We start from the raw sequence: 27045 nt of genomic DNA, 5'->3' as shown, positions 1-27045 counted from the left end.
TATTCAAGTGAAATTTGAATCATCAAGATTATGTTATCAAAATTTAATATTCAGGATTTATAATAATAATAATAATAATAATAATTATTATTATTATTTTGTTAAGAGTGGTAATCTCTTTAAAGCTTTTCTCAGAGAACAAAGTATATGTTACTCCACAAATAAATGTGTACTGGAGCCATTTAAAATATACCAACCAGTAAGTTCTTGCTAATCATATACGTGACTGCTGAGATGATTAACATTCCCCATAGCAAATAAAAAAAGTATTAGAAATAAAAATCTGAAAAAAATCATACCCTTCAGTGCTTACAATATTTACCAAAATTGATAAATTGATTTACCAAAGTTGATAGCTCACTCATATAAGAGGACAAGTTGAAACTAAACAGCTGCATTAGCAATTAGATCTAATTCTCACACTGCCCTGAAGAAACCATGTTACTGCCCACTTTGGTGAATGCACAAAACCAGATAAGCCAGAAGACCTACAATTTCAGAAGTTTTTTGAGAAACGTTGGTTTGGCTTATACACTTAAACAATTTTGTATCTAGTTTTATCTTGTTGCCAGAAAATGTGTAACCTTTGATTTGTAGTGATGGTGATCACCACTGAAGTTATCCAGATAAATTACGCTTACTCTTATAAACTCAAACGTTTTTTACTGAGCCTTGATGCTGTGATTCTTTCATTAGCTACTATTTTGTAACTCAGGAATTCAAATATAAAACTCACAAAAATATCAATGAAAAACAAAACAGCCTAAAGAATTTTTTTAAAAAAGTGCCTCAACTACATTGGTTAACTGCTGGCTGTAAGCCTCTTCTGAGATCATTACATTAGTGGGCCACTTTATGGACAATGAAGTCTTGCATCAGGAACATCTGGTGCTTAATCTAATGGTTATACTTTTTTATCAGTATTTCCACTTTTGTTTCTCTTTTAGGAGAAGAATCTTTTAACATAGAAAGCTTTGTACATTTCTACACTCCACCCTCATTACACAATAGCCCTCAAAAATGGAAACACATGTAAGATAGTATTTAGTAATTAAACGTCTTTTTTTTTTTTTTTTTTTAACCTCAGGACTCATTTGCAGCCTTAATTAAAGAAAGTCTTGTAATGAGGACAGAGTGTACTTTGGATATTTTTCAAAGGCACCTTTTACTTACGTCAACAGGTACCAGAAGGCTCTTGCCAAGATGTTGGTTAAAAGAGAGGCACCAGGCTTCAGTGTAACCATTCATGTTAGGAACATACTTCTTTATTGTCTCATCATTCAGCCTCAGCCAAACACCATCATCATTGTGGATCTATGGGAAACAAGCAACAAAAACGAGCCATGCCCTCCTGTAACCGTTACGTGGCTAGCAAGGATTAACAGACATTAGACAAACAGCAGTAGCAAGGATGTAATGATCTTCACTATACTGACAGAACATAAGAAGAGGTAAAAAGGAATATTGACAAAATCAGAATTTCAAAGCAATGGGAAGCACATCTTTTTAGAATGCAAGGTGCAAAGACAGATTTAAATCAGATCTTGCAATAATAAGATTTGCTTTGAGAGAAAAGAGGAAAGAAAGCCAAGCCTTCATAAGCTTACTGTTCTCCACTTTCCACTTTTCCACTGCTCATTTAACTTAGTAAATTGCAAAAATATTCCTTGTATAAGTTATACTAGAAGAAGTATACATGCACAGTAGTATAACACACTAGTGATCTTTCAGAAGTGTAAGTGAAAGATATAATGAAAATGATACCTGCATCTTTGGATTTTCATATACAGTTGAAATAGCTAAACATAAAATCCTTAGAGATATTATTGGAAGATGAACTCTAGGAAATTTGTTTCCTGATATCACAGTGCCTGTTACAAAGGTTTTCAAGTAAGCAAATAAAAAGGAAATGACAGCTTGAAAAACTAAATTGGTAAATATTGAGATTTTTGCGATTTATACTCATGTTCTGAAGTTGCACGTCAACATTTAAACATGAAAAAAACATTATTTGCATGGATTAACTTTACATCTTAGCTCAATTTTCAACAGAAATTTCTTATTAATTACCTCGTCAATGAAAGTGATGGATCCATTGACTTTCACTATGCCTATTTGCTCACTCTGAAGGGAAGGGTGGCTACGGATACGAAGCCCTGCACTGTCCTTGGCCACAAATTTGCGAACCTAAGAGAAGCAAAGAAAGATAGTAAGGAAGAAAAAAATTGGAACAGAGCTCTCAGAGTAAAAAGAAATAGGTTTAACAGATTCTGAAATGCTAGTGACAAGATGGCAGTCAGAGTTACAGTTTGTTGCTAGTTTCCCATGGCTGCTGTGTATGATTTCATTTATTTTTGTTAAAACTATGTTTGAACTACATCAACTCAATCTCTCTGAAGGTTTTGTTATACCAGACAATATTCAGTACAAGCTTCTCATTCTTATAACTGCCCACGTACAATTTATTCTTCTTTAAGTTTCGAAGTTCAGGGTTTTCTCTTACCAAATTTACTATTTCCAGTAACCGACCAACTCAAGATTATCAGTCCTCATTTGACACTACCATAATATTCTGCTTAGTCAGCTTTTGGCCAAAATATGGATATTTTCCTTAGTAGATAGTCTAAATAGCCTTTTGAGAATAGCAAAAGAGCAGATCTTTCTACTTACTTTTGAAATAGGCATTTGAATAATTTCTTCCTTTTTTCATAGGAAGGTTAGATGAGACACTCCTTGTTACTAGTCTGATTTACTACAGGCCCCCAAATCTCCCATCTGTTATTCACTTTTTTTTTTCCATTCAAACATGTTATCAGGCAGCTGTCCCAAAGAACAACTTAGAAACGAAAAAGACAGCTTAAGAAATGCATACATTCTGTGTGCGCTGTACAAAACCTTTCTTTGAAGGTTATTTTCAAACTCAACATTATAAAACAAATGTATCAACTGAAGTATGAACTTAATCTTCAAATTAGCACAGAATGATAAGGAAAGAATCAACTCAGGACAATGGTAAAGAAATGCAAAAGCTCAGTGCATTAACCCGCTTTTTTTTTTTCCTCTAAACAAATTATTTAAGAAATTATATACATTTTAAGGCTTTAAAAACAAAAACAAAACAACACAATAACATAAATGTTTTTGTGTAGTTTGGAGAAAAGAAAGCTAAGAGATGACCTCAATGCTCTTTACAACTTCCTGAGGAGGAGAAGAGGAGAGGGAGCTGCTCATCTCTTTCCCCTGGTAACCAATGATAGGACACGTGGGAATGGAACAAGGCTGTGCCATGGAACATACAGACTGGACATTCAGAAAAATTTCTTTATGGTGAAGGTCACAGGCTTCCTAGCGAGGTGGTTGATGTCCCATGTCTGTCAGTATTTAAGAGACATTTGAATATATGCTTAATAATATATGCTTTAATTTTTGGTTGGCCCTGAAGTAGAAGTGGTCTGGCATCGGACTTGATAATCTTTCTAGGTCCCTTCCAACCATTCCATCCCATTCCATTCCTTGTAAAAATATAATGCTGAACCATTGCTTACAGCATTCTCAACATAGAGAAGCCAATAAACAAAGCCTTGCAAATTAGGGATTCCTAATTTTTACATTGCTACCCCTATGAAACGTTACTTCAGAAAAATCTTTTGACAGGCTAACTGGAGCTTGGATTAAAAATTTCACTTTAGAGAAAGAAGAACTCACATACAGGATTTGGTTACAAACAGGTCTGGAAAGAGCATTTTCCATACATTAATTGTATGAGTCTTCTTTCTGATATAGCACCTTTCTGCTTGGAGTGTTTCTCTATAGCATGATGGTTCAGTATCTTATTCATGTAACACTGCCCAAATTGCTTCTTCCGTGGAGCACACACAAACTGGGCTCTGACTAGAGACTGTAATAGTGATAGTGATAGTGATTATAATGCAGAAAGGCATAGCAATTGACATATACTTATCTCTTAGAGTGCACAGAACTTTGCAAGATCTTTGTTACTGTGCCTTCTTATTTGGTGAATCTGAAAAGAGGTACATCTTGCAGCACAGAAATGTGTGCTGCATAGCATAAAACAACCTTTACAAGTGGGTTAACCTCCCATGGAAGGATGCAAAAAACTAGCCCCATTTTTTTTGGTTTCCCTTTTTTTTTTTTTTTTAAAATCAGATAGTTTCTTGTTTAGTAATGTGAGGACAGTAGAAACAAAACATGTTAGATTCCAATCATACTGGTAACAGTCTTGCCCCTTCCAATTCAATTAAATTAGGACTGATTTCTTGTATTTGGTTCCAACTACCCTGAATTACCTTACACAGATTGTAAGGCAGTGTTTCCCTCAGTAGGACGTGGGATAGGATTTTCTACAAATTAGTTAATCTAAATTTCACAGCCAATGAGGCGGCACCAGTTCTTGTATTCCAGGCTGACTACAGATCACTGTGATAACCTCCTTTACCAGCTTTGATGGACAGGAAAGACAGATTTTCATCCAACTTCAATTAACAGAAAATGAAGAGATCAGCACAAAATCATAATATATTATCCATTTTCAACCTGACATTCAATTAGGTCTGACTCCAAAACTGGAATGCTCCTGTTTCAACAAAAACATTTTGTTGTTCCCAGGTGAGAACAGATCACCACTATTCCTGATGTTTGGTTATAACTATCTGAAATTTAGGGCTGGGAAAGGAGAGAAAGAAGTTTCTAGGACTTAACTGACCCATTTTTTCTCAGTGAAATTGGATTTGGTATATTGGACCATTTCCGATGTACATGTCTAATCTGCATTCTTGGCTTCAGAAGAATGAAGCACAGCACAATGATTATCTTTCTGAATTATTTATAATACTGCTGTTCATATACATGGTGTTATGCTAACCTGGTTCATTATGCAATTTTGACACAGAAGAAAGAAAACTGATAAAATGATCTATTGTGAGAAGTCTACTGTGTTCCTACAACACTGATAAATCCTGGTGTTGACAAAGGCTCAACAAACACCATATACAGGACAGAAAGATGGTTCCTCTTTCAAAAAGACTGTAACTTGGAAAAAGAAACAAGAACAACAACACAGGCAGATGATTAAACACTTGATTACTGCCTCAAAACATCAGTTGCCTAACTTTTGTCAGGTTTTTGTTGTGTTTTTTTTTTTAAGCTGTCATGACTGTTACTTGACAAAATATAGCTGTTATATATGAACCAGTCACCTTAATTCCCACTGTAGTAATTGAAAAGAAAGAAGGCAGTTACATCCAGCAACTTGTATCTTAACAACTGTCTCTTTCTCTTCACTGAGTAAGTAAAACACAGCTTGGATGGAGATACCATTTACATCTGCGAGATGCATTTCACCCAACAGAAAGTTTTTATTGAGATAATAAATAAGATAAAGTAACCAGGAAGTCACGAGGAGCTACTCCTAATGGAGAGAAGGGAGACAGCCTAAATTTTGTGGAAGAAGCAAACAAACAAAACAATGAATAAAAATATCTGTGGAAATTAGAAGTAAATTTATTATTTTTGAGGGGGGCAGCAGGGAAAAGAATCATTTTAGTGGCAGAAGCAGACACTGGATGATGTATTTACAGACTTGGGAGCTGTATAACAAAAAGTACTATTTCTAGATTAACCAGAAAGTTGGAAAAGAATTTTATCAAGATGTACCATACAGCTAAGAAGTTGGCAAACACCCAGTTCTTTTTGTAACCGTGTATTTCTTAGCAGAGGGGAAGAGTCCACTTTTGCTCTTGTAATAAGAAAGGGAAAGATAACTTTGTGCTTTTTCAGAATTTCACATCTTTTAATACAAGTTTATTGCATGAAAATAAGATTCGGTGCTTTGCTTAATAACCCTTTCTTAGCATAAAGAGGGAGTTGAGGATATTTCCCTCATCTGGGCATTTCCCCAGCAGTGCCACACCATCTTTCAGTTTTCATCCGTTATTTGTGTCTACTTTAGTCTTTTGGGGTACAACAATAACATGAAATGGGGAAGTCAAAAGCTGTAGAAAGGATAACCTTTTAAAATGAAGGCATGACATTCTAAGAAATGAAGACATCACCAAGAAACTAATTTAGGATTTTATGCTGCCTAAAGAAAGAGCCTTATCAGAAGACAAACAATGTGCCCTTTGTACAACTCATACCATAGCACAACATCAAATAAAAAGAACTAATATTAGTGTAGAATGCAGTCTGTGGTTTTCATAATGGTTGCACAATATTTGTGTGACAAGCCAAGGGAAAGGTAGTTTCTACATAGTTTCTAACAGCTTTATTAATGGGTATACAGAAAGAAAATGGAATGAACATCTTTCATTTTATTCTGTATATTCATTTCATTCCATTCAGCACATTAAAGTGATTTGCAAATATTCTTAAGTCCTGTACCACTATGAAGTGATAAAGTATATATTAAACAACAAGAAAATCTCACCCAACTACAACTATCTGTTTGGGTTTTTATTTAGTTTTTCAAACCTTGTTTGGCTGAGGCTCTGCCTTTGGTTTAATAAGCTGTGTTCCAGGTGGTATCATTCCCTTTGGAGGATCTTTTACTTTCACTTCTAGCCCAGCATCTATAAGCAAACAAAGACTAAGTTAAAAAAAAAAAAAAAAAAAGTGGATTTATTAGTCATATAGTAACTGCAGTTTATCAGTGCTACAACTTAATAGTATGCAAACTAGCCACTCACTTATCTGGTTGACAAACACTTGCAGCTGCTTAATGGTGCAAAGTATTATTTTATCAAAATTTATAAAGTCACACGTAGAAATTCACAGATACATAATTTAACGTTGTTATTAGATATCTGTCACACACTGTGTCCACATCACTACTAGGTAATTTTGTATCCTAATGTCTGCAAAGACATGCTTCAAGGAATGGTGAAGACAGAATTAAATGTTTGAAGGGTGCAAGTAAAAGCTCCTAGAGAGGCAACAGCTTATGCATGCTATACTGCTGCAGATGCTAATCACAAAATGAAATGAACAGACAACAGCCTTAGAAGGCAAGCTACACAACAAGAAAAGGCCTGTAATTTAAAGAGCCAGCATCTTTAATTACCATCACTGTTATAAAACCAGGAGGTGCTAGAAAATATCTCAAGACAGTAAAATTCTCAGATCAGAAAGAAAAATACAAATAAAAAACAGTTCAAACTTCTGTAATAGATGGATATAACCTTGAATAGTAATCTTAAAAAAAAAATTCAGAAATCACTGTTAATGCCAAACTATAGCAATTTAATAGTTTAAAGCTTTTGTTTTGTTTTGTTTTACAGGCTGATCCTTTGAAGAGCAAGAACGTGAAGCAGCCAGACCTAGTGATAAATCAGCAATGTTTTCAGCAATGTTCTTTTAAACAAATGTGTAAGTAACAGAAGGAATCTAGAAGGATCAAGATTTGAAACAGAAAAGAAACTAAATGCTACCAGTACTTAATAGGGCCAAAGTTGAGCAAATCATGGGTCAAGCATGGGTATATGAACCCCACTGAGCAACAACAGAAGTAACATTGAAGAAAGATGGCATTGACAACTACTAGAGGACACTCATACCTGTCTAATAACCAAGGTTAACAACTGTATTCTAATATTTCTAAAAGTTAACCCTATGCAATGAATGAAGATGAACAAAGATAACTATTACGAAAAACATAATATTGATCTTATTTTCTGTAGGTAACACACGTTGGATTGGAATGGGACTGGAATTTGTGTATCTATTTGCAAAAGGTGCTGCGCAGTATTGGCAAAGATAAATTGCTGGTGCACTCGCTTAAACCCTCCTATGAGAGATGGGCCTAATTACAATGCCTTCAGTATCTGTAATGCTGTCTTCACCATACCACCTGTAGGATTAAAGAGGGACAATTCACAGTGTAGACATTTTCTGAAGGGGAAATCTTCCCCAAGCATACTACAGTAACTCATATTTCCCAGAACCAGCAAGACAGATCAATTATTTTCAGCAAGGAAGAAACCAAAAGCATTTAGTATTGGTATTAGCAGTTGAGACTTAGGATAATCTCAGTGAAGCCCACCCTTTCTCAATTTTCCACAGAGGAAATGATAATTTTTTCTTGCACAGTTGGGAACAATTTCTTTTTTTCTTAGGTTCTTCAGATCCTCCCCCCACCTATACATCTCTGTCACTCTCAGTCAAAACCAGACATTTTTCTTGCAGTCTTAAACCTCTCAAAGCAACACAGAGCAGGCAATAAGATACTCTATTATTTTTGTTTTCTAAATGTATTACGAATACACAAGTTGCCAAATATATTCCTATTCCAACGAGAGAATAGCCACGGTCCTTTTTTCTTTTGAGAAAGAAGAGGGATTTCAATAGAAGGCTTCTAAACCAAAAGTGGGGTACTATGAACTTTACTATGAACTTTACTATGAACTTTTTGCTATGAACTTTAATACTAAATCTTAGGAGCACCAAGATACACCTTTATTGGTATTTAAAGTGGATATAAGATTAATTTCTGCTTAAGTATTATGAAAATTAAGTACCTATTTCAATGCCATCTATAGTAACGTGAATGGTATAGAGACCAACAGCGCCGGGAGTCCAGTTTGCACAGTATGTACCATCATTATTGACTCTGATCAGCATGTTTTCACTGGGTCTAGGCATAAACAAAACAATTGAGATCATTAAACAATTACTGTCTTCTTGGAAACCGTCTGTAACACTTAGTTTAGTAAACTCTGCTTTTTTTTTTCTTTGAAATAATCTAACAAGCTTTCTTCCTCTGTCCAAAGCAATAACCCCATGTTATTTATAATGAAGCATAAACCTTCTACGGCATGTTTTGACAGCAGAAGATGGAAGATCACATTCAGAGAACAGATAATACAAATAGAGAATAAACATTAGAACAACTAAGAATGAAATATTTTAAACCAGGATCTCTAAATTTAAGAAAACAAAAGGCCTGCAACTCAGGGTGTAAGCAAAAGTGATGGGACATCTTAATTTTAGTATCTAATAAAAAATAATTCTTTAACATTTACCTCTTTGGTGTCGGTGAAGCAAAGCGTAGTTCTTCAAATGAGTAATTTTCATATGCCTATCAACAGATGAAATTAAATGAACATAAAATCAACAATTATCACATAAAAGAAAGCAGAGTATCTTCTCAAAAAAACACACAAATCTAACTGTACACTCACCAGAAACATTGAGTAGGGAACCAGAAAACCAATTGCAGAACTCAGAAAGAGAGACAAAGACGTACATACATAAAACAAGTATCTTCACTCTCTCTTTTAATTGCCATTAACAAAAATACACATTGCTAACCAAAGCTTTGTTCACAGGGAGTCACTTTGAATCCCTTCTAATCTAACTTGATTTAAAAGCCCTTGAATTCCTTTTAATTTACCTCTAAAAATTCTGTTTAATAATCCAGATTTCAACTTCCTTGTAGGCACAAATATATGGATATATATCCGGGCAACCTGTTCCACTGCCTCACCACCCCTCAGACTACAGAATTTTCTCCAAACATCTAATATAAATCTCCCCTCTTTTAGTTTAAAACTGTTCCCCTGAGAGGCACTGCTTGTCATTGGCCTCCACCTTGACACACAGGCTGGAACGTTCTGGGTGTGGCCATCCAGTCAATTCCTTATCCAACAAACAGTCCACCCTTCAAATCCATCTCTTCCAACTTAGGGATAAGGATAACAAATATAACATCAGGCAGTGCATTGAAGACCATGTGAAGGTAAGAAAAGAAATATGTTGCACATAAACTGCAAGGCAGCCCAGTGGATTTACCAAGGCAATTTTGGATGCTCTTTCTTTGTACTCAAAATGAAGAAATTCCCTCTGTAGTGAGGTGATACTTTTGCTGATTCTCACTAGAAAAAAAATAAATAAATCTACTTTCACAGTTTCTTGTGAAATGACTGCACTGAAAAGCTCCACAAAAGTAGACTACCCTAGTCCCAAAACTCAGCAAATGGTTGCAATAGTTGCTGAGTTATCAGATTCCTACATTCCATCAAAAACAACAGTGGAAAAAAGAGGAAGGATAAAAACATGTGAACACAGCTGCAGATCTGCCATTCTGGGTCTTTATCCAAATATCCAATATGGTTTTGGGTTTCAATCCTCCATACTTGTTGTATATATAAGTTACTGTCACAAAGTGCAGAGCTACAGTTTCTAATTGTATTTGGATGGTTCTATCTAGCACTGATACAACGTACAGACTGGCATAAAACAGAAAGGTCAGAGGATGTCTATACTTTGCAGTGAAGTAACTAAGTAATGCAAGGAAGGAAGTAAAAGAGAATTTTCACTTTCTTGAATCAATAAAGTTAATAAGATAATCAGGAACAGCAGGTAACACAGTTGCATTTCTCAGAATGTCGGACTGTCCTTAACTTAAGTAGCAAAATACCATCTCTCTTCCTGAATAAAAAAAAAGATTTATTGTAAGTCTTTTCCATCCAAAACTTGCAAGAAACTTCCTCAAAAAAGGTGTTAAACATAGAAGTCAATCATGCTTCAGCAAAAGACACTTTTTGTATTTTACCTTGATGTGTGTAATTTACTTCTTCTGTTTGACCATTACAAACTTTTGTCCTATATGCTAAGGTGACTTTAAATGAATACTTGCATTTTAATTTTACCTTAACTTGATTCAAATTAAAAATTATTGAAGTTGACTAGCTAATACCAAGCTTTCCTCACTCAAAGGGTGCATCAACTCTGGAGATGAATTTCTAGACACTTGCACTTGCTCCACAGACAGTTACTCCAGAGTACCTAATGTGTTGCAAGGTGTGCCACTGTAACAGCTGTGCGAACAGGTTTGATACCTATTGCTAAAAAGAAGTCTGTAGGTCAATGGTTATTAGAAATCACATCTGGGTTCAAACTATGAATAAATAATGTACTTTTTCACTCAAGTCACTGATAAAAATACCAAGTAGCATCAAGACAAGGAGTGATCTTTGCAGTAACCCAAGTAAAGTAAATAAATAAATAAACCCCACACTCGTTTCATTTTAGACATGTAATTTAACAAGTTTTTAAATCATTTGTTTTATCCTATATTGATTGCATTACCATCTGTAGAAAACAAACCTGTACCCTTTAAAAGACAGTAGTTTGCTGACTTTTTTTCTACATAAATCCATACAGGGTATAGCATTATCCTTCTCTAACTCCTGATTAATCATGTATCATTAAGTTTTCCAACTGCTAGTTATATATATCATGTCACATCTCGTAACTGGGTCAATACGTTACCTACATATAAATGCACCTTTCTGGTTTTAAAATACACTCAAACCAATAGTAACTGTTTTCACGTCTTTAAAAACTGTTGCCTGCAAAGTCTCTGAGATGATTTATTTGGCAATTTTGAGTTGATACACCAATCATTTTTATGATCTTTCTAACTTTGCTTAGCTCCATTTTTTTTCTTACGTTCACCAGTTATAAGTTTTAATATAGGTTCTATGAAACACTCCAGCCCTATATAGGTACAGAGGCTTGTCTTTTTTCCCCCTTATTTCAATAGCCATTTTTATTTCTCCTCTCACTCAGACTAGTTTACTAATCAATGTAATCAAAATTAAATATACAACTTTTCTTTTTATATACTAATCCCGTTTATTTTTTGCTTTACAATTCAGGCACAGTTGGCCATTTTGAAGCATCTACTTTTCTGCTGAAATTAATAAATATAATCAAAGTAATTTGCAACTAATGAATTTTTGGATTGTGATCAAACTGAAACATACTTTTACCCCTTCCTCTTCGCATACTTTTACCCACTTTGTATACTGGATTTTATAGCTAATCTTGCTCAAATGACAGTAATTTACCTTCATCATTGTAATAGCAATATATCGAGCTTCTTTTACTATCATTGGCTCATAAGAAGAATCAAGCTTTGGTGAAGGAAGTCCTCCGAAAGTCATATCAGCGCTAGGGGAAGCAGCTGCTGCAGGACTCCCTGGTATCCGTTGCACCTTTTTAACTTGCTCTTGTTGCAAAGATGTTTTTTTCTGAGAAACAGGAATAGCTTTGACTTCTACCTATAATCAGACACAGAATATGGGAAATGACTTAGGGAAATGATTTAGGGAGAAAGCAAACCCACACATTCTTTTAGACCTGCTACAGTACAGTGACACTGCTTAAAGAACTTGCTACTAATCTAGTTATGTAAAAAACATGCGTCTACACAGACAAAGTCAAGAACAACAACTTAGCGTAAAACTTGAGAATGTAAATGTACAGGAAAGCAGCACCTAACTGCCTTTGCACATGATCGGTAAGGGTAAGGTTAGATAACATGCCAGTTGCAGAGCACTCCCTAGGAAGCACAGTATATTCTGGTGTACTAGCTAAGTTTGCTGACAACAGAAAATGCTTCAGGTTTCAGAGTGAGTCATCAGCGCCTGCCAGACCTGGCACAGCACCCTATTACATCGGCACGGTGCACTTTAATTCATATTTTATCTTTTTTTTTTTCTTTTTCCCAGAAGTACCACAGACATCTATTAGTGTAGGTAACAAAGAGCCAGCTGAACTTAGTTTTCTGAGGAGGAACAGACTACCTGGATTACCTGAACAGACTACCTGGAAAATAAATTTATGCGTTACTCATCTTAAATCTGCAATGAAGTGTTTAGTTGCTGCAGATGTCATATGCTATTTATCAAAATTTGACCTAATTTACTGGAAGTTACCTCAGTACACTGAACACTGAATGAGTCCAATAGAATAATAATAATTAATTAAATTACGTGTTACTTTAATATACTTGTGCAGAAAAGTAGTTATTAAATAACAAATCCAGCAACTATTTTGATGGGTTTATATTCACACATCTTTTTCCCAATTTGTAGAATAAAGTAACTAAAAGTTTCCTACTTCCTCTGTCACAAATTTACGTCATTAACTACACATTTATATTATGTTCAAATTGTGTGACTAAACTGATTCTTGTATTATTGTTTAAAACTCACTGGTTATTAATGAATTTACAGTACACTGAAAGATAACTAAATTACATCATATACAAACACTAGTCTTTAGAGTTCTTATAGTAGGAGTCTTACCTTTGTTTAAGGTACCTCACTTATTTTTATGCTTGACAAAAGCAAGATTTGAAAACATCTGTATAACTCCAGAAAAATAGGGGGCTTTAAAACATAGATGTAACCTAATTTATTAAAAGTAGATGAGTAACATTTTGTGTTCAATTTCATTTGTTTGCATGCTTCATTATCTCAAAACTAACAGCCAACTTTTACACGTATCCCACAGGTATTAATCCGAAGCCTGGAAGGGTTTTCTAATTCTATCTCAGGTGGTCATGAACATTTCCTTTCCAGTACTTCAACAACTATAAAAAAACAGCTGTTATTAACTGAGGAGGATGAAGCAAAAATCAAGAATCTCAGATCTTTCCAGTTAATAAGTTCAAAGACTACAGGAACTTCCAAAAATTAGAAAGGGAGAAGAGCTGTTCTAATCTAAAAAAGTGACTAAAAATGATTTACCAATGTGCTTCTGATTCTTTTTTCCAGCACTTTTATTCACTTCACAATTTATAATACTCTTTCCTGGCTTACAAGAAGTGGATTCTTGTCATCTTATACATCATCACCACCAAAGGTCTAAAAGTGGGCATTTCCACTACTATATACGTGTAGCTCATTACAGACAAGACATAAGCTGCATGAGATGTTGGCATAATATGGAATTTGACAATTCCGTGGCTTTATAGTTTTAAAAAGTCCACTGAATTTAAGAATGCCACATTCTGCCCTATACAAGAGTATTCTGTGGAATATCTACAACAAATATTAAATGAAGACATGATAAAGTATAAGAACAGCCAAGACTGCAATAATTACCTTCATATTAGGAACATGAACAACATCCCCATACTGGTCTTTTGTTTGTACTGTAATAACAGTTGGCCAACCACAACGAATGTCATCCTTATTCAAAATCAATGACGTTTTTTGAGGATCAGCATATGAATCTGGCTGAAGCCATCTACAGCAAAGACAGACACTTATTAAAATATCTTCTAGCCTCTCAAAAGATAAAGTCTTAATCTGTACAAACATGATATCCACCTAAGAAAGAATGCAGAAGGTCTGAATAATTAAATATATGCTTTTACCTAATATATGAATAAAACCAGCACAGCCAAACAGTTTTACTTAAATCATAGAATGGCTTGAGCTGGAAGGCACCTTAAGGATCATCTATTTCCAACCCCCCCCGCCATGTGCAGGGATGGGGCATCCACAACTTTTCTGGGCAACCTGTTCCACTGCCTCACCACCCCTCAAACTACAGAATTTTCTCCGAACATCTAATATAAATCTCCCCTCTTTTAGTTTAAAACTGTTCCCCTGAGAGGCACTGCTTGTCATTGGCCTCCACCTTGACACACAGGCTGGAACGTTCTGGGTGTGGCCATCCAGTCAATTCCTTATCCACCAAACAGTCCACCCTTCCAATCCATCTCTCTCCAACTTAGGGATAAGGATAACAAATATAACAGTGTTTGAAACAGTTATTAAATGTACATAGCTACTTCTATAGACAAACAACAGTGCACAGTTTTTAAAATTTAGCATACAAATAAACAATTTCTATTTCGCTGCAATACTTTACAGCTATGAAGTCATGGGTTTATTCATGAAGCACGCAAGCTTTTTACCTTGCAAGTCGTCCACCACTTGATCCTGGTACACAAGCAATGAAATCCTCCAGAAATGACTGCTCATTGCTTTGCACCTGCAGTGGAAGATTTCCTTCAAGGGCTTCCAGTATCGTTGGTGAGTGAGATAGTGCCAACCCTTTTCCAAGAATGCCGGAATGAGATTTGCACACCTTTTATTTTTTATTTTATTTTGAGGTGGGGTGGGGATAAAAGAGACATAAAAATGAGTCTTTCAGTATTTTACATGTATACACTTTCCCATAATATGACAGTAATTGGCACAGACATTTGGGGGACTGAAAACCATTCCAGGAGGGGCAAAGTGGATAAATTACATTGACACACACACACGCACACAAAAGTCAGCTCCTAACACTAGAATTACCTAGTTTAGAAAACACTCATAATTGGCATCAAAAGTATTGTCTACTCAGTTTAGAAAACACTGTGTTGATAATTTGTGTCAGAAGAGACTAAATGAGCTTGAGTTGAGGGAGAGCTTCTGGAAGAAAGAATAAGGAAACATGGACTTTGAGGCTAAGGGAATCCTTACCGGTTGAATTATGACCAGGAGAAGAATGAAGAAAGCCCTTTTGAAAATGTAACTAATTAGAACATTCCAAAAGAACTTAAAGGGTAGAGATAATAACTTATAAATAACTATATAACTATAACTATATATATATATATATATGAATATATATATAATATATAAATAACTATATAACTATAAATAACTATAATAACTATAGAAAGAAGTATCTTGAGTAAGATATTTTGGGGTGAGACAGGGTAAAATAAGAAATGTGGAAAGATGCATAGAAAATCAGGCTGAACTATAAGTGAAAAATGAGTCATCCATTACTTGTATGCACACTCCCAGTTCGCTTTTTGAATTAAAATACTGTGGATTCAAGAACAGATTTGCTGAAAAAAAAAAAATCTTTCAAGAACACCTGATTCCTCCTCAACAGTTTCTGTTTATTGTTCTGTCATATCAGGTCTATGCTATCATACTGTAGCACTGATGTGTTTTCCAGCAAGTACAGTAACAACTAAATTTCAAAATATTTGCCCTGAAAATAACTATGAAAGAGAGAGAACATGAAAAATTCATTTTTCACTGTTCATCATCAGCTAGGGGCAAAAAATAGAGCTACTGACTAGCATCAGCTGCCATCACAACAACCAAACTATATCATCAATCCAGAGCAACTACAGACATATTAACCAGAACTTCATAGATGTTACTGTTCAACTGAAAGAGTTATTTTATTTCTGCAATTACAAAGACATGTGAAGGATTATTAAAATTTATTAAATCATGCAACCAACATGTAAGGTGATCTAACTTCCTATCTGATATTTTATGCATGTTTTCTAAGCAGATTTACTGTAAGACTTAAAAGCAACAGCATACCTGTAAAGCAGCTTCTTCAAGAATCTCAAGATCTTCTTCAAATTCATTACCTGCTGTAAAAATATAAACATGTATTTTTCATAACAGTAATACTGACATTTATTTATGCATTATAGAACTTGAAATTTAATTTTTAGTTTCTATTACAAAAGTTAAGTTTGCAGGAGGATGTGTAATATTGTTTAAACAGCAGTTGAAAGATTAATATTTGAATCTTTTAATCTTTTTTTGCTTCTACTAAAAAACCTAGTAAACATGCAGTACTGTGTAGTTCAGTGTACAAGCAAATAAACAATATATCTTACACAAAAATCAAATTTGGTACTTATCTCCAAGACCGTATGTATGGCAAATCTTCGGATGCAACTAGATACTTCTAGGAAAAAGATTCTGGGAGGTCAAGATGATTGCCAGGAAGCAGTACTTAAGACTACCAACAACTGCTTCTTTATAAGAACTTACCCCCAAAAATGTATTTAAAAACCTGATAAACTCTGCACAATTTTGTAAATTATGAATCCACCCAGAGCATAAAAATCAAATGAATTCTACTCTGTGGCATTTCTTTCTCAAAAATGCAACTCAAAAGCCTGTTTCCAGTGTGACCAGAATTGCCAAATACAGTCTTAACAGAAAAGAAAAGTCAAACAGGTAAGGTTATGATATTTCTAGTCTCTCTCAAAACATGTCAGGCAATTCTATTAGTAAGGAGAGAGAAAGAGAAATTAGAATAATCAAGTCCTAAGGCATTTTTAAAATTCTAAGAAATATAGGTATGTAGGAACTCTGCTCTCAGAATAAAATTCAATTTCTACAGAATTTGAAACAATTAAGTAATAATGGTAAACAATTAAATAATGCATTGATCAATTCCACATTGCTGTTTAGGTTAGATCTCAGTCACAAACCAATTGTCTCTTTTGGGTAGAGGCATTTTAAACTTAACTTTTAGAAAACTTGCAAGGAGGAGATGTTGCCTTTTGACAAGGTAACTCAATATTTGGATGTACTCTCAAAGATGAAGTTTTCATAATAAATAAAGGAATCACCACTTGGTGCATTTTCCTCCGGAGTAAAAATAGTTAAAGCCCTCTTGATGCCCTTTCAAAGCACTTTTTTCTTTCCTAATGCTTATATAGGAATACTTATACAATTATCTGGCCTACTGTATACAGAGAATATCCACTACAACAGTTATTAAAAAACAGGGCAATTCTTTGTGAAGGATATCCTCCTTCAGCAAGTGTTTACACCATGATGTAGTCATGAAAATAATGCAAATAGTGGTATGGATGGAAGGGTCTACAAGGATTCCCGTAACAACTAGTGACTAATTTGAAGTCATTTCACTCATCCTATCTATCCCATGATGCTCTTTGCACAACCTCCTACAAAATTCTCTGTTGAAAATTTTCAACCATGCGTTGCCTACTGTTCTTAATTTTGCCATGACATCTGTGAAGTTTCTTAATTTAAAGTCATCAGGTTTTAAGATCACTTAGTTGGATACAGAGGTCTAAATATTACCAGGGAAATGGAGCAGGATTTACTTCACCTACTTTTGGGCAGTGAGGCATGAGATAATGAACTCAGACGTAGGTATTACAAGATATTTTTACAGCAAATGGAAGAGAAACAGGCATCTTCTTTCAGTGATTTTTTTTTAGATGTTTATCATAGAATGACATGAACCATCCTCTGAAAATGTCTATATTATCTCTAAAAGAAGGTTAGAGCAACTAGCTTAGACTCTGATGTTTAACTTCTGAATGCCAAAGTTCAGACATTATATGTTAAATTGCTTATTCCCTCCTTAAGCAAGCCTTTTCCTTACGGTATTTTCTTTAGACTATATACACCTACACATGGAACTAAGGTAAAATTGTAGAAATTATAAAATGAAGTATGAAAACTCTAATACAAATGGCCTTCTTGTGTGCATGCACTATAATGCACTTTTATATCACAACTGATTACATATCTTTTTCTTAAAGGACTCTCCATTTCATGAATAAAATTATACAGTTCCACAGATGAGTAATGACAGTAGCATATAAAACAGAGCACTTTTCAAGGTACCATTTCACTTACAGCAAAAGGTAAAAGATACATTATCTATAATGGAGGAAAGGAAAAAGCTGTCTGATACTAAGGCATTTAAGTGTTGTTCTCCAAAACCACATTTTACCTCTTTTCCTGCCAAGTGTTTCCGAGACATCAGGCAAAACACTTCAAGCAAAATTACAGATAACTGAAAACAGTCTTAAAAGGCACAGTAATTTCCATCACAGCAGTCAAACACTATGATTCCTGCCTATAATTCATCTGTTTATTCATAAGGTCCAGTGGTCTTGTAGAGAACCTCTATGCACTTATATCTGTTTGTCATTAGTTTTGCAATACTGTCAGCAATACTAAGAGATTTGGCTGAAGTCCTTGAGTTGGTGTTGGGTAAGTGGTGAGATGCATTCTTTATTATGTTGCATCAATTACTTCAGTAATCAGAAAACTATCCTGCTTCCGCACCTACCACTCCTCTGTTGCAGTTCACACATAACCCCTTATATAAGTTTGCTGAGACTGCATAGATAACTTGACTGCATGTTTTATTTAAAATTTGTTCTACCTTAAAGCACAGAAACTAACCTACGTATCACCTACTTTCCCTTCTTCTTTTAGACATTCAAAATTAGAATGAAAACCTCTTCTGAAAGAAGAATGAAGCATTACAAAACCTGGGAAGTGAAGCTATAAGCATTCACACTCAGCTTCTTTTTTGTACAGATGAGAACGGTGGATAAATGGGTACTAGGGAAATCAACCAAACAAAGGAGTTAATGTGGCTGTTTGAAGTATAACAGAAGAGGGCACTCTATTTAAACTATAGAATTGCCTGTACTTTTGAGAGAGAAATACAGATTTACCAGTGCAGTTGAGGTGCTTATTTACAACATAAAGTAAGAAATTTGTACATTCAAATACACAAGCAAAGTACCAGGTTAAAAAAAAGTCAAATTAGGTTAAAAAAAAAAGTCAAATTAGGTTTTCTGGTTTTAACTACACACTGAACAATGCCCTCCTGCTCATTAATACATATTTTTCTCTGCTAGTCTCCTTAATACTATTTGAGCTCTCATTTGCATTCCTAAATTAAAATGAACAAAAGATACCTTATTATAGATTATAAATCCATTTTTCCTATACATAAATGTTAGTTAAGAGAAATACTATTATACAGAATACAGCGACATCATTAGAACAGTCTAACTCAATCTCCATATTCATTCATTTTCATAAATTCTTACTTTTCCTTACGTTTTAAATTGCATTTGGGTTCCTGTAAACTTTTGTTTGCTGCATCTGTTGTAAAAGTATGCAATATTTTTTATAATTGCAAAAAATTACAGCAGCAATATTTTAGACTGCAAGGTCTACAGATACAATGGCCACTCTCAATTTTAAACTAGTAAGTCTAACTTTTGAAATTCATTGCTGCAGGTGTTCCTTATTCAGAACGGTGTGCAGTGCAGGGAGAAAAAACAGTGAAAGGGAAATACAAATAAGATACCTGCACATTTGTGAAGTACCACAAGGGAACTGTAGGACATAGCTCGTACACTGATACGCTACCTGTGGATGGGGTGAGTTGATTTAGATTTAAATAACTAGGTTTGCCTTCTTTCCATAATTGTTTAAGCAGAAAACAACATTATTTTATTATCTTGGTTGATTAATTCAGTTTGAAAATCAATTGTGTATGATCATTTAGAATTAAAAGCAACATTTGGACTTAGAGCATTTACAACATTTGGACAGACAGCATTTATGCAGAAACCCTGAAACAATGATGAAGTAACAAAGTAAGTTGAGTAGAACTTACCAATAGGAAGAGCTAGATCTTTCTTCATCAAAGCTGCTGCACATGACCCTCCTAAATTGGCCAATTCTTTTTCCAGCTGAATAATACCCTTAAAAATAAAAAGTATTCAGAAAATATTACAATAGATGGGTTTCCTTGACAATATTTTTTCCTAAGAGATATTAATTGTATGTTCCAGTTTGAAGTTTCTTAGTGATATGCTTCTTGTCTTACAGCTAGACTGCCATGTTTTAATGCGGGGCCAGAGTTTTAATGGGCCAAAGTACCACCATTTTTAGAACAATTTCACCTAGGTCAGAAGACTGATAAGTGCTACCATGCTTGGGTAGCCTAGTAAGAACATCTGAAGATGACTGATGCTAAAGAGAAAGGGAACTCCCAACTAAAACAACTACACATAAGTATTCAGATTACAAAGAAATACCTCTTCTAAGCTGTACAGATGTACAGTTTATGTGGTATATATATATATATATATACCACAAAAGCTCATGTTCCTGTCTTCTCTAAAGGTAATACTGTTCATAACTTTGTTTTCCTCTTCCCTCTCTCTAGTTGGAGATGCTAGGATGGGAAAAAGGTTTTTATATTCTCCTTTACACACTTAAAGACTTACATCTGGGGATGATTCAGCACTTCCAAGAAACAAATTCCTCCCACGAAGGAGGAAAAAAAAAAAAAAACAGACCAACCCCCCCAAAAATCTGAGGGAGATGGGAAACCTCTATCATTAGGGCTACTAGTAATTTAAATAAGACAAACATCTTTCAGTATGATCTATGACATCAGAATAAAGAAAGATATGAAAGGTAATAATTTTATTTCACAAGCCAAAGCCTTTATTCATCTTAACTTCTATCATGTTCATACCATATTTAGTAATTCATCTGGATAAAGAAGTTTCAGAATTTTAGATAATTTTATATCCTATTGATGTAATGGATAAAATCATAATGCTATGTATTTGCAGAGTGTCACAGTTCTTAACCCCCCCAACAAATAAAAACACCCACAGCCATTCCAATATAATCAGATTAAAGAATTCCAAACAAATCATGTCTGTAGCAATAAAAGTTTTAAAATTATATGAAAATCATTTAAAAGTATTTTGCTAGTTCTATTTAGTCAGAAGTACAAATCAGATACTTTTACCAAAAAAAAAAAACTTGGTCATATAAGAATGAATTTATAGGTTCGTTTATAGCCATTCCACTTTTTCCTTACCTCATCAGATCCTGGACTAAATTCATATCCAATTGCATAACATTTGAAACCATAAAAACAAGCCTTTTCATCTTTCACATAGTCTGATGCAGTCTCCAGAGAAAAAAGAGCTTCATTTCCTTACAGGAAGTAAAATAATACATAAAATGAATAAAATAGAACTTCTAATATTTCTCCTCTTTTTAAATGTTTCTATCACATGAACATAAACCAAATGTAGGCTGTATAAGCACCATGCAAATAAAAACATAAATAACATGCAGATGAACACTTCAAAAAAGAAACCTAATATAAACATAGTTCACTGATGTACAACCAATGCCTCATAATGAACTCTTGCTATCTTGGATGGAGACACTTTTTCCATTTTGTTTTCTAATATGATTTGCAGAAAAATCGAATTTATTTTCATCATTTTTATAATTCACATCAATAGAAATTACTGCATTATATATTTATTACCTGGCAATACTAATACCATTGTAGGCCATCCTGAAGATCCAGAGAATTTTTTCAGTTCTACCCATGAATTAAGATTTTCATGAACAGAAGTATGCTTTGGTCCAAACCCCAGACTCTGTGCAATTCTGACAGGAATTAGTAAACGAAGAACATCCTCTGACTGAGCAGTGCCACACTGAGTGTCAAATTCTATTGTTATCCACCTGACACATTCAGGAAAAGTCACCTAAAACAAAAAACAGCGGTCGAAAACCTAATTATGTGCAAGTGTGGGTTTTTTTCTGTTGTTTGTCACTTTGCTTTTTTTTTTTCCAAACATTCAATTCTTCACTTCCTCTTTGTCTTTTGTTCTTAAAGATTCAAGCTACAAAAGTGATTCAGTTATGTAAATCTGTAGAGCTATTTTCATATCCTTTAGTAACCTAACTTATTCCTTGAAATTCAGATACACCTGAAATGCTATAATCAAGTATGTCCAGATTAAGCAATTACGCTTAGGATACCTTTTGTGATTGTTTTTGTTTTGAAGAACTCTATAGAGGACCATTAAACAAAATGACAGACTACTACAAACATTTCAGTCTCAAATACCCTTTTAAATACAAACTTCAAAAGACACATTCATTTCTGTTTTGTGCAATCCTAGAAAAGCGTACAGCAGCTGAAGCATTCTTGTGAACATGGAGTTCAGTATGATAGCAAACAGTTACAGGATTTCAAAAGTAGTAACAGCTTAGACTAGAGCTTCAGATAGGCTCCATAAACTGTCAAAGCAATAATAAGCATAATCACTTGAGGAAGATCAGATAGATACATTTTCTGAAACCATTCCACTTAATAAATTACTTCCTCAAGATCTTACTTGATTTCAGGTTTGCTACCTTTGGACTCATAGTTTTGGAATCAATGACACCACAAAACTCACTAGTTCTCAAACTGAAACACTGGATTTATATTTCAGGCCTTTAATACCTCATACCTTTACTCAGCTGAACAAAAACACCCTTTCTCTATTGACATTTAGGAAAATCTGGATTCATTTTAATAGTCATTTATGTAAGGCAGAATGAATCCCATCAAAAGTGACTCAACACATTTAAATGGACTTCAGAGACTTCTGCAAAGCAAAATCATGGTCCAAGTGAAAGTAATTTGTGAAAAGTTTGAATTGGCAGATCCCTACACTACAACACACATGAATTTGACCAGAATTGACATTAACTATTTTTTACAAAGCATTGTTTTAGCACTGAGGTAACATCTACATAAAGACTTCCAACTTCTACAGTCTGTACAGTTAGAACAAATAAACTGTACATGACAGTAGGAAAATCTAAGACTGAACAAATTCAGGTGCTTACATTAGACAGCTGAATTAGAAGGTTAAAACTACATGCTTCCCCACACTTACTGAAGGAAGACAGGTCCAGAAAGCTGTACAGTAATAATACGGAAAACTGTCTCCTATATTAGACAATATGCGTTATCATCCATGTCAAACCATTTTTCAACAACGTAAGAAATGGTGTTTACCTTGTAGTGAGTAACACAGGCTGGTTTATAGGGATGTTCACTTTCCACAACAGCATAGTGATTAGAGGTAGTACAAGCTGAAAGCCCTTGCTCTGGTTGATTTCCTGTGGTGCTGTCCGTAGACTGATTTGGGTTAAAAGCTGGAGGAGCATACTTCTGATTCAAAACTGCTACAGAAGGAAGTAATTGTTGTACTAGGCCAAAGACCTCAACAGCAACCTGAAACATAACACCACACGCTGAATTATTACTTACGATGGGGTGAAAACAATACTCAAACTTGCATTTCTCTACAAGGGTTATTCTGGATATTCTCAGAATATCACTAGCACAGTTCATTTAGTCACATTTTCCAATCCTACATCTACAATGGTTGCAGAAGAAGCATCACCACATTAATCTCAAATACTCCTCTTAGACACTTATCAAAAATGAAACAAGAATCTGTTTGCAGCTGTGAGATATCTACACTAATACGCTCACAGAAAGCTTCCTAACACTAGAAAGCCATAACATTAATGAACAATAACTGTAAGTTGAGAGAAAGCAAATACTGTACTGAAGTCATAGTCCAGTTACACTTTGTTTTCTAAGAATATTGTTATTTTTCCAATATTGAATATTCTTAATGCATGCATTGATAAACACTGCATTGTTCTCTGCAATTTTTATGAGATTTTCAAAAGAGAAGAACACTTCTGAAACAAAATGCTGGAAACTTCAGTTCATCATAGTGACAAGGTAACAACAAATTCAAACTATTTTTAAAGAAATGAATCTGTTTGATTTTAAGTGGTCAGTCCTCTTTTCTCCCCCTTTATAGAGAAGTTAGAAGGGATCTTACAGGTCATGAAAATGCAGTAAAAGACAAAAGTGTCTACTAAGTAAGGACTGGCAACATTTGTAAATATAATGACAATTTTCAAGATTTTCAGACACGTTAAAATATGTTTTGCCAATGAAAAGGTTATTTTTTGCTGATAGTTGACATCTTCCCAACTGTAAACTTGATAGAAATAATCTTCATTTAATTAACAGCTACTACTGATTTCATGTTCATTGTAAAACCTGAATTCATATAATACATAAGAAATTCTATCCCACCAATATTCATTAATAAATAATAAATCCAGATCCTTCTAACTTTTTCACTTTTCCTACTATCAAAGCCTATCTTCTTTCTCTCTGCTTACATAAGGTTGTGTTTTTTTCATAATGACTTTAATGTAAATAAAAAAAAAAAAGTTCATAACTGTTCGAGTATAACATGTTTTTAAAATTTCTTGACCCTTGGAAATTTCATGACCAGTCAAGTGGTCAAACATAAACCATTAATTCATAAAATTATAAAATATCACCATGTTCAGTTTTTTCAGAGTAAACTTTTTCCTTATATAACATTCTTAAATTTCTTCAGTAATTTCTGTTGAGGAGCATACCTTGGGAATCGCTGCTGCAACTGGTCCTATGTAGGCTATTATGAGTGGTAGCAGCATTGAGAACAGACTGGAAGAGCTCAGTAGTTCTGGAATGTCTTCAGCTAAACAAAGATAATTACAACACAAGTATCATAATATTCGTTATAACAAATAGATCACCGTTCAAAATACAACTTATTTTTCTGGTTTGCTTCTTATGAGTTAAAATTCTAGTTTCTACACTAATTTTTACTTTAAGCTACTTGGCACTGTAATTCAAAACAAATTATTAGTGCACGAAGTTCACCTGAAATAAGCATGACACTATATAGAGCGCTATGTTAAAAATTTTCCTTGTTTTACAGCGTAATTTTATTGATTCTTCATCACTTTGTAAAACTGTCTTCATATTTTCTATGCTATAAAACCTAGTACCTAGTATCTAGTATCCAATCTCAAAATCAATTTCTATAGCACCATCCAATATTATGGACTCCTCTATTTTTTTCTAGAATGGCTGAATATGGTAGCTTAAAAACATTCAGTTTTAAAACTAATGTCTGAATTTCTGAAAAATGTGTATTTAAGTGCTTATAGATGCACTACATACACCATTTTCCCTCCTACCACATGAAACATGCAATAAAATTTGGTACTGACCCATTACAGCATATCTTTTGGAAATATAGAATCTTACTAGCTTTAATATGATGTCTGCTAAACTGATGAGTAAACTTGTATGAGGTATCTGCCTATGATTAAGAGCAACTCAATTATTTAAAAAGTTACTCAGAGTTTGATAACCTACAGCTATGACAGGTTAGAAAAATATTTTCTGAAGACGTAAGAGAAATATTACAAATGTTATATCACTGATTTTCTACTCTTAACTCCTCCTAGCAAGGAAAGAAGTTCTGAAAAGTCAATTTTGGAAGTCAATTTTCAAAAGTCTTACCATCTACAGCAAGAGCTCTGTGCAACAGGTCTTTGGCTGCTCGCACAACAGCGCTCACAACGGAAAGAGCCCTGCTACAGTTTTTGTCTTCTTCATTAGCTTTGTTCAAAAGCTGTGATTGCAGATCTCCATCATACTCACTCCTGGATGGTAGATTAAGTTAAAGTAAGTTCATAAAATACAAAATTAACTTAGACATGTCTCACTTGTTTTTGGCACAGAATAATTAGAACAGTTAATTTATGATAAAATAATAAAGGAAATAATTAAATCCAACCACTGAGGATATTTTGGAGGCGATGCCTCAGTGTTTGCCATTTGTTATTATTTTATTTGCCAGGAAATATGAAAAGCATACTTCTGAAATGCTTGTTTTCACTGGATGCCTTTCAAATCTTAGAATTTACTAATTGTTATGCTTTTCCAAGAGAGAGAACCTATCTTGATAAAAACAGAACAATACTAAAGGCTTCACAGAAACCACTGAAACTCCTTCTATTGATATTTCTGTAGTATCACAACTGTGAAAAAGATTCCCCTTCCCTATTCTAAGGATTAATTATGTTTTTGAAATACAATTTTAGGCTTAACCTTAACAAATAATTTTCTCTTTGAAATGTACTGTTTATGTCAAATTAGATTCTCGTAATCAATATATGGATATTATGCACAAAACTATTCCACTAAAGTATATAAAAGATGTTTTGATTGTTATTTTCACAGCAGTCCAAAGATAAGCATAAACTAATTCAAGCCTTCTATACGATAACAATTTAGCAGTGGCATAGACAACTTAAATCACTCAGTCAACAGGTAAAGCAAATTTCCCGTTCTTTTGGATTTCTTATGTTTTGAACTTAGGAAAAAAAAATCCACAATATTAAGATTCCAGAAATAGCAGCTCAGAATGCTCAATGACTTGACTTTACATAGAATAGTTTAAAGTGCAACCAAATGAAATGTACAGCATGAATACTTATACTTCTCTATCACTTAAATCAACCACTCTTACAAAAAGGTTTTTTTGTCACTGTACCCTAAAATTGTACTTTTGTTGTGAGCCTCAAGCTGTATTAATTTCAATTTATCAGTTACTGACACTGAATGCAATTTTACATTTCCAATGAATCCTTACAATGTGTTTCTGTCCTAATCAGAAACATGTTAATACACTTCTTTTGGTATGGCTTTTCTTGTCCTTCGCATAAGCAACAACTCTATTTGCATATGAGAATCTTTCAAACTAAACAGAGTGTGAATTTTACAAGCTCTGCTCTGTAATAGTTGACTGAACATTTATTCCTTTACTGTATACAAATCAACACCTCAAGTCATTATGTACTAAACTGTGAATCCTTAAACTGACTGCCAAGTCCATAACTATAGATGTCCGTCAGATAAGATTTTGGTTTTTGTTGT

General features: G+C 34.2%; 1 protein-coding gene and 1 long non-coding RNA gene across 18 annotated transcripts in view; one reads left to right on the top strand and one right to left on the bottom strand.

Annotated features, from left to right (window-relative positions):
• The window catches only part of MYCBP2 (MYC binding protein 2), a 198272-nt gene that overhangs the window by 64857 nt on the left and 106370 nt on the right, over window positions 1-27045 (bottom strand). For 9 of the 17 annotated variants that reach the window (XM_066987316.1, XM_066987331.1, XM_066987334.1 and 6 more), the window contains 15 exons: window positions 25627-25769; window positions 24693-24793; window positions 23254-23472; window positions 21721-21946; window positions 21259-21377; window positions 20035-20122; window positions 16155-16207; window positions 14732-14904; window positions 13911-14055; window positions 11868-12080; window positions 9036-9091; window positions 8532-8647; window positions 6490-6587; window positions 2071-2187; window positions 1174-1314 (listed from right to left, as the gene is read on the bottom strand). In XM_066987316.1, coding sequence (XP_066843417.1) covers window positions 1174-1314; window positions 2071-2187; window positions 6490-6587; window positions 8532-8647; window positions 9036-9091; window positions 11868-12080; window positions 13911-14055; window positions 14732-14904; window positions 16155-16207; window positions 20035-20122; window positions 21259-21377; window positions 21721-21946; window positions 23254-23472; window positions 24693-24793; window positions 25627-25769 — 2008 coding nt within the window. The remainder of the gene's footprint in view (window positions 1-1173; window positions 1315-2070; window positions 2188-6489; window positions 6588-8531; window positions 8648-9035; window positions 9092-11867; window positions 12081-13910; window positions 14056-14731; window positions 14905-16154; window positions 16208-20034; window positions 20123-21258; window positions 21378-21720; window positions 21947-23253; window positions 23473-24692; window positions 24794-25626; window positions 25770-27045) is intronic. The other 8 variants (XM_066987323.1, XM_066987364.1, XM_066987421.1 and 5 more) reach the window with 3 other exon arrangements.
• LOC125181035 (uncharacterized) lies at window positions 9681-25701 on the top strand. The gene is made up of 4 exons (XR_007160049.2): window positions 9681-9751; window positions 19653-19795; window positions 23929-23994; window positions 25572-25701. It is a non-coding gene; the product is annotated as an uncharacterized lncRNA (long non-coding RNA).

This window comes from Anser cygnoides, chromosome 1 (assembly GCF_040182565.1).
Source record: "Anser cygnoides isolate HZ-2024a breed goose chromosome 1, Taihu_goose_T2T_genome, whole genome shotgun sequence".
In the NCBI taxonomy this organism is placed as follows: Eukaryota; Metazoa; Chordata; class Aves; order Anseriformes; family Anatidae; genus Anser; species Anser cygnoides.
Note: the sequence above shows the minus strand (reverse complement) of the source record. Positions and strands in the feature narration are given on the sequence as shown.